The sequence below is a fragment of the Drosophila pseudoobscura genome, chromosome X (assembly GCF_009870125.1).
Source record: "Drosophila pseudoobscura strain MV-25-SWS-2005 chromosome X, UCI_Dpse_MV25, whole genome shotgun sequence".
Lineage (NCBI taxonomy): Eukaryota > Metazoa > Arthropoda > Insecta > Diptera > Drosophilidae > Drosophila > Drosophila pseudoobscura.
This window is the reverse complement of record NC_046683.1, coordinates 23,798,705-23,811,717: the sequence shown is the minus strand read 5'-3', so window position 1 is coordinate 23,811,717 and position 13,013 is coordinate 23,798,705. Positions and strand designations below refer to the sequence as shown.

General features: G+C 50.5%; 1 protein-coding gene across 1 annotated transcript; it reads right to left on the bottom strand.

Moving 5' to 3' along the window:
- Positions 1 to 1,167: 1,167 nt before the first annotated feature.
- On the bottom strand, positions 1,168 to 2,307 carry LOC117184812 (uncharacterized). The gene is made up of 2 exons (XM_033383753.1): positions 2,216 to 2,307; positions 1,168 to 2,147 (listed from the first exon to the last, which is right to left on the bottom strand). Exon 2 carries the CDS (start codon positions 2,127 to 2,129, stop codon positions 1,182 to 1,184), a length of 948 nt encoding a protein of 315 aa, XP_033239644.1. The 5' UTR covers positions 2,130 to 2,147; positions 2,216 to 2,307; the 3' UTR covers positions 1,168 to 1,181.
- Between the last annotated feature and the right edge of the window lie 10,706 nt (positions 2,308 to 13,013).

Sequence of the window (13,013 nt, the reverse complement as noted above, 5' to 3'; positions counted from 1 at the left end):
TTTACTTTTGCGGATTACGTCTTCAGCCAAAACGTTTCGTTTTCGTTTTAAGGTGTTCCATTTTTCACATATTTTTTTTATCGATATGTTACATTTTGAAGTCCGAATTAAATTGGGCGGGAAACAGCTGTGCTCACCCAGATGTTCTGTTAAGCGCATGTTACAAGCACAGTCTGAGCTGTTACATGCACATTTGTGCTGTTATACGCAAAAATTTATTAATTGCCAACGTTCCGATAACCAAATCGGAATGCGTCAGCTGCTTACACCAAAACGAAATTTGTTGTTGCTGTGGCCAATTTTTTCCGAGTCAAATTTTAGGTTGGGTTAAAATAAAATTATTTATAAAGAAAGCACATGTTAAATTGATATAGGTATCAAGTTTATGTTAATGCATCAATAAGTCATCTATTTTTTTCCTTTTGCAATTAAGGTTCGTTTTGTTGTATAAAAAGCCGTTTACTTTTCATTTCGTCAACGAAAATGTTTTCGTTTTGAAAACGAAGAAATCTTGCGGAATGGGAAAAATAGAGCCCCAATTTATGTGATTTCAAAAGTAAATCGGAAAACTTTTGTGAATGTGAAAAACGGAGCCTGGCTGATTATCTATGATTCTGCGTTTTTAGTTTTCTCGTCCTTTGCGGGGGCGGAAGGGGGTGTGGCGAAATTTTGAAACAAACTCGCCAGGTCCGATATCTCAGGAGTGTGGATGAAAAATTTGGTTGCACTAGCTTTTATAGTCTCTGAAATGTAGGAACTCATATTTTGCAATAGGTGTTTGTAGTGGAGCGGATCGAGGATCAATTATCCAACGGCGAGGTGTATGTTCCAGTATAAACTCCTAGCAGTCGTCACAGAAAGGAAAGGCCGATGGGTTTCGTTGTGTGTATATATATATATTGTTCATGTAATTATTGGGTATTCGCGCGGTATGTCGACAGGTTGGAGCGGGGGTGACAACGTAACTAACTCTCTATGCCTTATGCTCTATGCTTTATGCTGCCTTTGTGCTGCGGTGAGCGCCGTGTGGATCGTGGATTGTGGATCCGAGCGCCCCTCCGAGCGCGCGAGCGCGAGCCGGGACCGAGGCGCGCGGAGCCGGCACAGTGCGCGGAAACTGTATATTGCTGGCCTGAACATCCTCCCCCCCCTTGCAGGATTGCAAAGTATAATGGGGTGGCCTATGGCTGGGTGCACGCCCCCGACACGATCCATCCAAAAACGGTGCTCTGGGCCACCGGCAGGCCGTCCTCACGCGCAAGGAACCCGGGCTGGATCACCTTCGGGTAGACATCTGCTCCCAAGATGAGCGAGATTGTCGCCGGTCGATGGAATTGTTCATCGGCAAGCCTCAGGTCATCGAAACGCGCCCGCACGGAATCGCTCAGCTGTCGGATAGGCGTGCGGATGCGCACACGGGGCTCGACCTTGAGCATCGTCTCCAACTGGAAGTCGCCCATTTTGGCGCGGATCACCGCCGTACACACTTTCTCGTCCCCCACACAAGTGGTGGGCAACTTGAAGGCGCTGGCCAAGGAGTCGTCAATACAGCTCACCGGCGTGCATGGGTCGATGAGCGCCGCCGTCTCGAAGTTTTTGGAACCCGTATCCAAGACCACCAGCGCCGTCGGGAGTATGATGAGGCTGCGATGTTGTAGAAGTGAGTCGACGGATGGTGCCGGGGGCCCTGGCACGGGGCGGCTCACGGGGAGACGCGGGCGGCGGTCGGCGTGGGCCGACGTGGATGGCGACGATGCAGCCGAGGCTGAGCGGGCTGGACGCCGAGGTCGGCGTTTGACGTGGGGCGCTGTAGATGGCGACGATGCTCCTGAGGCCGAGCGGACTGGACGACGAGACGACGGTATGTGGAGTAGAGTGTGGTGGTTTTTGCCACACACCCGGCACAGCCCGCCACTGCGACAATCCTGGCCGGAGTGTTGGTGGGCCAGGCAATTTCCGCAATATTTGTTAATGAGGACAGCTCGGAGTCTCTTCTCAGGGCTCAGGCGAAGGAAATGGTGACAGGTCCGTAGCGGATGAATTCCTCGGCAGACCCGGCAACGGTACGAGTTGATCCCTCGATCACGCCGGCTCTCCGTGGTGCGGCTGGCGCGGATCCGTGGGGCCATGTCTGGATGAGGATGGAACTAGGATGGAATAGAGAAGTCGAAGAAGTATTAGTACGGAGCTGTGAATGGGACAAGTGCACATTCACGTTATTGTTGGATGGAACTACGGGGTTCTACTGGCAGGAGAACGACCTTGACAATCGGTCTTTTGAGGGTACCGCGGGCAGTAAGGATATCCACCACACGGACCCTGTCGTCGGCACCGGGATACACGGAAGTTATCCTTCCGAGCCGCCATTCGTTGGACGGCAGGTTATCCTCCTTGATGACTACCATATCGCCAACCTGCAGATTTGGCGTCGGCGTCTGCCACTTAGTCCGCTTGTGGAGCTCCTTGAGGTATTCCTCCTTCCACCTTTGACAGAACTGTTGGTTGAGGGCCTTCAAATGCTGCCACCGATTGATGATCGAATTAAGGTTCCCCTTTATTTCGGGCTCGGCCGTACTCATTAAGGGCCCCCCAATAAGGAAGTGCCCGGGAGTGAGGGCTAGCAGCTCCGTCGGATCATCGGACATCGGTGAGAGCGGCCTGGAATTGAGGCACGCTTCAATCTTCGCGAGCAGCGTAGAAAGCTCTTCAAACGTATACCTCCGAGTGGACGTGGCCTTGTAGAAGAGAGTTTTGAAACTCTTCACTCCGGCTTCCCATAGGCCTCCCATATGTGGAGCTCCTGGTGGGATGAAGCGCCACGAAACCCGCTGATGGCTATACGCATCAGGCACCGAGTCCTTAAACGCGTCAAGGAAGTCACTGGAAAGCAGGGTTGCTGCACCAACGAAAGTTTTTCCATTATCTGAATGGATACGCTGTGGACATCCGCGCCTTGCGACGAAACGAGCGAAGGCGGCGAGAAATTTTTCGGTGGTGAGGTCTGACGTGGGTTCTAAATGTATCGCCTTTGTGGAAAAACACACGAATACGCACACATACCCCTTCGTGATCAGACATGCTCTCCCTGTATAGTTCCGTATTTCGAAAGGACCCGCGTAATCAATCCCTGTATGCGTAAGCGGTCTGGAAAAGGACGACCGCTCGGTTGGGAGATCTCCCATCATTTGGGTTTGCAACCTTCTTTTGTGAATAACGCAGACCTTGCAGGAGTTCACAACCCCCTTCATAAGCCTTTGAACCTTTGGAATCCAATACTTTGATCGAATGAGGCGCACCATCAATTGGTTGCCGCCATGAAGAGTTATCCGGTGTGTAAATTGCGCGAGAAGGCGAGACAATCGACAATTATAAGGGAGAATGATTGGATGTCGTTCGTCGTATCTTAGCACTTCAGAGCATGCGACACGGCCGCATGCTCTGATCAACCCATGGCGGTCTAGGAAAGGGTTCATGTTCAGGATAGAACTTGACCTTGGCGTTGGCCGCTTACCGCTTAGGCAGCGATACTCCTCGGGGTATTCTCTACGCTGCGTCTCTAGGATAAGAGTTTTTTCAGCTTCGGTAATTTCGCCGCTCGTAAGATGGCCCTTTTGCGCGGTGGCTAACTTCCGGCAGCGCTTGGTGAAGCGCAGGATATATGCACGGACTCGTAGAGCTCTCTCCAGATTGGAGAATCGTTCGAGGAAGTCTTCGGCTGGGTTGAGTGCGAAATGGGCTTTTACAGTTCGCTGCTCTAAGGTCATAACGGGGGAGTTATTAACTGGTGCCGGCCATTGATCTCGGCCCTTCTGCAGCCAAGTTGATCCGTGCCACCAGAGTTGGTTCTCCACCAACTCCTGTAACGGCACGCCTCTGCTGGCTAAGTCCGCGGGGTTCTGTTCGGATGGAACGTGGCACCACTTCTCAATATCGGTCGCTTGAGATATCCTAGTCACTCGGTTGGCCACGAACGTGGTCCAGTGACACGCGGGCTTTGCCAGCCAGGCGAGGACTATGGTGGAATCGGTCCAGCAATAGCAGCTCGTACTTGCTGTTGGCATATTCGGCAGGATAGCCGCCGTCATTTCGGACAAAAGCACTGCCCCGCAAAGCTCTAACCGGGGGAGCGACACGGTTTTCACGGGTGCGACTCGCGTTTTCGCTGTGAGAAGCTGCACCTCGACCAAACGGTCAACCTCAATGCGGACGTAGATGGCGGCACCGTAAGCCCTCTCGGATGCATCGCAGAACCCATGATGTTCGACTTTTACCGCTGGCCGGGAGCCGACCCATCTTGGAATATGGATTTGGTCGAGAGCGGAGTATCTCCGCAGGAAACTTTGCCAGCGCTGGCGCATCTCGCTTGGAAGCTCATCGTCCCATCCCAGGTCCTGCAACCAGATTTCTTGCATGAAGATCTTGGACCGAACAATGAATGGGGACAACCACCCCGCGGGGTCGAACAGCCTTGCGATCTGGGACAGAACTGCTCGCTTGGTGTATGACGACTCAGGCGCTAACTCGGGGGGGACAAAAAAAACTCGTCTGAAGTCGCTTTCCAGCGAATCCCGAGAGTCTTAGCCGTGCTCTCTTCCTCCATCTCCAGAAAATCTGTGTGGAGACGATGAGCACTCGGAATTCCTGCCAGAATAGCTTTGTGGTTTGAAGTCCACTTCCGCAGCGGAAAACCTGCAGAGCTAAGTGCGGCCTGCAACTCGCGGATCGTTAGTCGAGCCTCATCGGTAGAATCCGCTCCGGCTAGGACATCGTCGACATACATGAATGATCGGATAATGCGACTTGCTTTCGGAAATCTGGACTGGACGTCGCTTGCTAGCTGTTGCAACACTCGGATGGCAAGAAAAGGAGCGCAATTGACTCCGAAGGTTACGGTCTTAAGTTCATAGTCGCGGATGAGTCCCTCCTTGTTTCGAAATAATATTCGCTGGAAAGGGGTGTGTTTCGGGTCAACCCAAATTTGGCGATACATCTTGGTGATGTCCGCGTTGAAAACGTACCGGAAATAACGCCACTTCAGGATCTGGAGGGTCAAGTCAGATTGGAGGACCGGGCCGGCGTGCAGAAGATCATTCAAACTCACACCGTTGGTCGACGGGCTGGATGCGTTAAATACCACGCGGACCTTCGTGGTGGTGCTATCAGGCTTGAAGATAGCGTGGTGCGGCAGGTAGTAGGTTGAGGACCCATGAATCGGAGGAACTTCTGTCATGTGATCAAGGTCTAGGTATTCTTGGATCACGGAGTCGTATTGCGCTTGTAAGGTAGAGTCTCTTTTTAAACGATTTTCGTTCCTCAGAAACCGAGTCAGGGCAATCGATCTTGAATACCCCAGATCGGATCAGAGACGATCTGGGTCACGGAACGGCAATGCGACAACGTACTTTCCGTTCGACGTTCTCGAAGTGGTTCGGAGGAAATGGCTTTCGCAGTAGGCATCCGACTCGCCTACGATTTTCACCGGTAGTGTCTCCACCTCCCAAAACTTGGTAAGAAGCTGGTCTAAGGGAGCCTCTAGCTCGTTCGAAACTTGCGTAGAGAAGGATGAAATACTGCTTTGTACAGTATTGGGCACTTGGCCGGTAAGTACCCACCTGAAAATGGTTTCCTGCCCGAGGAGAGAGCCACAGATGTTGCTCTATGAGCCGCTTAACAGGATGGACGGAAGGATATCCGCTCCAATCAGGACATCTATTTGTGAACTCTCGTGGAAGGTCGGGTCTGCCCATGCAAGGCCCGGCAGGTCTCGAAACGAAGTTTGCGAAATCGGATAGGATGGCAGGTGACCCGCCAGTTCCGGCAGAACATAGGCCGTGGCGTTTGGCAAAATGACAGATCTTCGTGGATTGAGCGGATACTGTACGATTGATTCCCGAGACTTGTGCCTGGATGAGTCGGAACGGCAACTTGATTATGTTAAAAAGACGTTCCGTGATAAACCTTGCCTCGGATCCCGGGTCGATTAGAGCGCGGGCGCGGAAATTTGTCCCCAGGTGGCAAATATTATTGATTGCAGTTCCCAGAAGGACAGCTCTTTGGCCGGAGGCGAAATAATTCTGAACGCTGGGTGGCGCGTCGGAAGAACTTGGACTCGGTACGACTGGGGAGGTGGAATCACGGGCGATTGGAGTGCCACGGTGCAGGAGCGTGTGGTGTCGGTCCCCACAAGTACTGCAGTTATGGGCACTTTGGCATTCCCGGATCTGATGGCCTCGTGCGAAACAATTGAGACAAAGCTGCCTTTGTTTGATGCAGCTGGAACGAGCATCAGCGTTCATTTGGAGAAAGTCCGGGTATAGCCGAATTGGGTGATTCTCTTTCCCGCAAAGATCACACGTTCTCCGGTTCGGATTTACGGTTGTCTCGAAGGAGTGAACCCTCCGAGGAACAGGACTCCCTTGGGAACGGAACGGTTGCTTCGGGAAGGTGGCGGATTCGGATCACCTTTCGGACTGTGTGAAGCGGACGGGTTGCCTTCGATGGCTTCGAGCGTAAGGTATCTCTGGCTGAGGAAGGATTCCATCTCCTTCCACGAAGGCATCTCTTTCTTCGTGGTGACGGAATCTTCCCACAAAGCCCGGGTCGACTTCTGTAATTTGGAGGCACAAATAGTCACCAGCAAGCTGTCCCAGTTTTCGGTGGAGACCTTTGAGTGGGCCAGTGCTTAAAACTCCTTGGATGGTGCTGAGAAGCTCCTTTAGCGCACGACTGGACTCGGTACCAACGGAAGCCAATGAAAGGAGGATATTTATTTGGTTAGTCACCAGGAGCCTGTTATTTTCGTACCGGTCCCGAAGGGCATTCCAGGCAGCCTCGAAGCCATCATTTGTGAGTGGGGACTTTTCCACTATGGCCTTCGGATCACCACTGGTCTTAGTGGTGAGGTGGTACAGCTTTTCCACGGGAGACAGCCTGGGATTCTGTATGTAGATCGCAGTAAACAGGTCTCGGAACGTAGGCCAGCGTACGTAATCCCCAGCGAAAACTTCGATGTCGCATGGGGGGAGTCTGCAGCCGCCGTGGAAATCTGGCTGTGCGGACGGACGGACTGCTGGTTGTTGGAGCTGATCAGTGAGATCAGCAACGCACTGTTCGTACACCGTAAAACAGACATTGAACTTCGATTGAAGGTCCGCTTCAGCCTGCGCAACGTCTTCAGCCACAACCACGAAACAATTTTTGTGCTCTGCCTCAACCTCCGCCCACATGCTTCGGATTTGGTCACGGCGTACCGTGGCAAGAGAGGCAGATGGAGTGCGAGGATTCGGAAGGTTTATTCGCTCTCCGAAATGCATAAGTTTGCGTGAGGCTGCTCCAAATTTAGCCATTGCTGTAGTGGCAGCGGAGTGAGCCATTGTGTGGGAGGGTTGAGAACGGCTTGGACTGGCAGTACGCGCTGGCGCTAGTGACCCGTGTTAGTTTATATATGTATGTAATTATAAAACCAAAAAACTGTGCAGAATGTGTATGTGCATATGTATGTCCGTTTGTCAGCCGCGAAAACTCAGCTGGTAGCTGGGAGAGGAAGGCAGATGAGTTACCGACAGATATGCATACATATGTGTATGAATGTAAGCGCTGGATCGGAGGCGGATTAAATTGGTCCCGCTGCAGGTGAATGCTTTTTACTTCACTGTGGCACAACTGATTGCACAGACAACGGAACTATAAGCACGACCGTTGTATTGGGTATGTAGATGTGGGTACGAGCACTCGAAGAAGCGGAGAGCGCCCGGAATTGCCAAGAATATGGCGCCGTCGATAGAACGGTGAAAGGAAAGACGCGGCACGTATATATATGTATATATGTCCAGCCGAATGGGACCAGGTGAGGAGCCACTGGAGATGGGCAGATGGGGAATCCGTACTTATCTTGGAGGTTGGGAATTGTCCGCCGGTGCTTGCTGATGTGGACTTCTCCTTTTGTTTAGGCGAAGATCCGGCTCGAAGGACCAATGTTTGTAGGGGGGCGGACGAAGCTCAAGACTCCAATGACGATATGGATGATGAAGTGAAACCTCCTGTAGCCGTCCAAAGAAAAGAAAATGCCGTGGTGCTTTGTGGTAAATGTGTAGTATTTATTTCGGGGGTCACGCGGTAGATCGTGCGTTTGAAACGGGGGTTGAAACGTCACTAAACTAGGCCTTACGATCTATGGTCCATGATGGCTTGAGCGCCGGGTGGATAGTGGGTCGTAAAATCTCCCGAGCGCCCCTCCGAGCGCGCGAGAGTGAGTTGGGACCGGAGCGCACGAAGTTGGCACAGTGCACGGCACTCATCTGCTGCTGGCCTGAACACCAAGTATTTGTCATACTTAAAAAATAATAAATCCAGGCTCTATAAAAAGTACCAAATTTCGGGCTCCACGTTGGCCTTAGCTCTATACTCCTCCGCTCGCTCTCTGTTCCTTGCCGTTAATAGTCAATGCTATAATCATTACCTTTCACAATGTAGTACAAACTTTTGTAGTGCTCTTAAAAAATTCTATTCGTTCGTTAACTCTAAGCGTAAGTCAAACGCTTTTCCTCCGTCCCTTCATTACCAGAACAAAACAGAAGCTTCTGCTGTTGGTATTGAAAATTTATTCGCTACCTTTTTCCAAACAACGTACTCGTCTCATATTTACAGCGCATCCACTCCGTATCCGTTCCAGCTACCTCACGCTAACAGCATTTTTCTGTTTATTTTCGAGGACAACGTTGTTTTGCAAGGACATTTGTTTTATGGACATATCGTTTTCTGCAGGTCTAGATAAGGTACCAAGCTGCATTTTAAAATACTGTGCCCTGTCCCTTTGCAAACCCTTGACCTTTCTCTTTAACCTCTCTTTGGAACAGTTTTGTCTCTCTGTAATGTGGAATGAATCCTACATCATTCCGCTTCACAAAAAAAGGTTCAAGATCAAACATTGAAAACTATCGTGGTATCGCAAAGCTTTCTGCCATCCCGAAGCTTCTTGAGTTCCTGATCACCCGGCAACTACAACATCTTTGTTGCAGCTTGATATCTCCGTGGCAACACGGTTTTCTCAGACATCATTCAACATTGACTAACCCTCTTGAGTTTTCTAACCTATGCTCTGCTTATTCACAAGCTCTCTTTATTAGGGTTACCGTACTCAACATCCAAATCAGAAAACACAGAATCGAAGAGGATGATTACATCTTCTAGATTACAATCTGAACCAGATCGTATAATTATTATGGCCAGAATCAAAAAAACAATTTCAGTCTCTCTCTGACACACCGGTTTCATGGTCTGTGAAAATTCGGAAGACTTTTTCCAAATTAAATTATACGACGAAGTCAACGGGCTCTAGTTGCAATTTTTTGATTTCAAATTGTCAAGTAATAGCAGAACAATAAAACAAGTGGTCTACTTCAAAGTATTTATTCGACTGGTCGCAGCCAGAGATAGCAATAACTCCCCGACTCCAGCGCAGAGCCGATCTTGCATGCTCACAGAGCAGTACAAGAGCGCCGCGTGTGAGAACAAAAGCTCAGCTCACAACATCGCACACGCAACATACACACGCTTATGTAGTAGTGTAATTAAGTTCTCCTGCTGCCACAGTCGGCTATGCTTATTGCAAAATGTGAATTCAAGGATCTCAGAGCCTATAAGAGCTGGAGCAACCAAATTTGGTATCCACACTACTGTGATATCAGACCGTGACAAGTTAGTTTCAAAATTTCGCCACACCCCCTTCCGCCCCGCAAAGGACGAAAATCTGGGGCATCCACACATCTCAGAGACTATTCGTATTCGCTTCTAGCTCTTGCTAAAGCTACATTCTCCGCCCTTTGCTTAAATATCACACAACATTGCTGTCACTTTGTTTTGATATATGGTCGAATCTCTTTACTTTGATTTTACTTTGTATTAATCACCAGGGTTTCGTTTGTAAACAAGTGTTTAATATAAATACAATATTCGCAACGTAACGCATCGGACTGGTGCAGGCAATTTGTTATTGTTTTTACCCTGCTTTTCGTTATCGTTATAGCCCACACTCTCTCGAAAGCATAAGCGGGCCTGCTGCTCGCATTGTTGCTCTCACTCTCTCTGGATTGCCTATACTCTCCATCTATGTGGACTATTCTTTTGTGTCTCTGCTTTGGTGAGTTTACTGCTCGTTTCCTGCACTTCTTTGGATCATCTGCTCTAAATTATTGCCGCTGCTGCTGATTGTCGGGCTCGCTCTGCTGTCTGCTCTCCAATTTTACCTGCGCTCTCCCTCTGTACTTTTATTATTCGTGCACAGTGTCTACTTCTTCTATTGCTGTCAATAATGGCAGTTGTTTGCAGTGCACAGAAATGTGAATTCGGTTGTGTAATCATTGGTGATTCATTCCTTAGCTGCTGGCTGTGCGACAATTTTGCCCACATGTGCTGGTGGCGGGAATTTTGGCCGGCTAAATGTTCTGATCTCGAAACGTATGGGACTGTCTTGGTCATGTCTGGCTTGTCGGGAGATTGCGGCCGAAATGCGCACATTCTTGAGACAGACTCGAACTGGGTTTCTGGATGTCCGGAAGCAATTTGTGGCTCTCAATGAGATGCCTTTGGATCGCAGTTTCTTGGGCTCAAACTCTTGAGCGAATCGCCTAGACGGAAAATTGCTCATAATAATACCAATCTCTTGCAACCTAAACCGATTGGTACGCCTGCCTCCCACCTTCATCCATCGGAAGCATTTGTTATTCCGTGTGGTCATGCCTCGCCGTTATCTGTAAATCCGCCAACGGCGGCTCCGGTGTTCTTTACTCCGAGCAATGTGCTTCCTTCAAGCATCCAAGTTCCCAACATCACTGCAGTTTCTGCCATCACTTCTGGCGTGATGAGTGCTCCTAGTGCGGGTGTGTTGGTTGCTGGTGATGTCCTGCTCTAGCTGTTGTTATCAAGTCTTCTGCCCCAGGACCGAGATCTCTTTTAGGAGTGGCTTCACGATCTGGGTCACGGAACGGCAATGCGACAACGTACTTTCCGTTCGACGTTCTCGAAGTGGTTCGGAGGAAATGGCTTTCGCAGTAGGCATCCGACTCGCCTACGATTTTCACCGGTAGTGTCTCCACCTCCCAAAACTTGGTAAGAAGCTGGTCTAAGGGAGCCTCTAGCTCGTTCGAAACTTGCGTAGAGAAGGATGAAATACTGCTTTGTACAGTATTGGGCACTTGGCCGGTAAGTACCCACCTGAAAATGGTTTCCTGCCCGAGGAGAGAGCCACAGATGTTGCTCTATGAGCCGCTTAACAGGATGGACGGAAGGATATCCGCTCCAATCAGGAAATCTATTTGTGAACTCTCGTGGAAGGTCGGGTCTGCCCATGCAAGGCCCGGCAGGTCTCGAAACGAAGTTTGCGAAATCGGATAGGATGGCAGGTGACCCGCCAGTTCCGGCAGAACATAGGCCGTGGCGTTTGGCAAAATGACAGATCTTCGTGGATTGAGCGGATACTGTACGATTGATTCCCGAGACTTGTGCCTGGATGAGTCGGAACGGCAACTTGATTATGTTAAAAAGACGTTCCGTGATAAACCTTGCCTCGGATCCCGGGTCGATTAGAGCGCGGGCGCGGAAATTTGTCCCCAGGTGGCAAATATTATTAATTGCAGTTCCCAGAAGGACAGCTCTTTGGCCGGAGGCGAAATAATTCTGAACGCTGGGTGGCGCGTCGGAAGAACTTGGACTCGGTACGACTGGGGAGGTGGAATCACGGGCGATTGGAGTGCCACGGTGCAGGAGCGTGTGGTGTCGGTCCCCACAAGTACTGCAGTTATGGGCACTTTGGCATTCCCGGATCTGATGGCCTCGTGCGAAACAATTGAGACAAAGCTGCCTTTGTTTGATGCAGCTGGAACGAGCATCAGCGTTCATTTGGAGAAAGTCCGGGTATAGCCGAATTGGGTGATTCTCTTTCCCGCAAAGATCACACGTTCTCCGGTTCGGATTTACGGTTGTCTCGAAGGAGTGAACCCTCCGAGGAACAGGACTCCCTTGGGAACGGAACGGTTGCTTCGGGAAGGTGGCGGATTCGGATCACCTTTCGGACTGTGTGAAGCGGACGGGTTGCCTTCGATGGCTTCGAGCGTAAGGTATCTCTGGCTGAGGAAGGATTCCATCTCCTTCCACGAAGGCATCTCTTTCTTCGTGGTGACGGAATCTTCCCACAAAGCCCGGGTCGACTTCTGTAATTTGGAGGCACAAATAGTCACCAGCAAGCTGTCCCAGTTTTCGGTGGAGACCTTTGAGTGGGCCAGTGCTTAAAACTCCTTGGATGGTGCTGAGAAGCTCCTTTAGCGCACGACTGGACTCGGTACCAACGGAAGCCAATGAAAGGAGGATATTTATTTGGTTAGTCACCAGGAGCCTGTTATTTTCGTACCGGTCCCGAAGGGCATTCCAGGCAGCCTCGAAGCCATCATTTGTGAGTGGGGACTTTTCCACTATGGCCTTTGGATCACCACTGGTCTTAGTGGTGAGGTGGTACAGCTTTTCCACGGGAGACAGCCTGGGATTCTGTATGTAGATCGCAGTAAACAGGTCTCGGAACGTAGGCCAGCGTACGTAATCCCCAGCGAAAACTTCGATGTCGCATGGGGGGAGTCTGCAGCCGCCGTGGAAATCTGGCTGTGCGGACGGACGGACTGCTGGTTGTTGGAGCTGATCAGTGAGATCAGCAACGCACTGTTCGTACACCGTAAAACAGACATTGAACTTCGATTGAAGGTCCGCTTCAGCCTGCGCAACGTCTTCAGCCACAACCACGAAACAATTTTTGTGCTCTGCCTCAACCTCCGCCCACATGCTTCGCATTTGGTCACGGAGTACCGTGGCAAGAGAGGCAGATGGAGTGCGAGGATTCGGAAGGTTTATTCGCTCTCCGAAATGCATAAGTTTGCGTGAGGCTGCTCCAAATTTAGCCATTGCTGTAGTGGCAGCGGAGTGAGCCATTGTGTGGGAGGGTTGAGAACGGCTTGGACTGGCAGTACGCG

Coding starts and splice junctions, on each gene's coding strand:
- LOC117184812 (XM_033383753.1), bottom strand. CDS start 2,129: ATGGCCCCACGGATCCGCGCCAGCCGCACCACGGAGAGCCGGCGTGAT.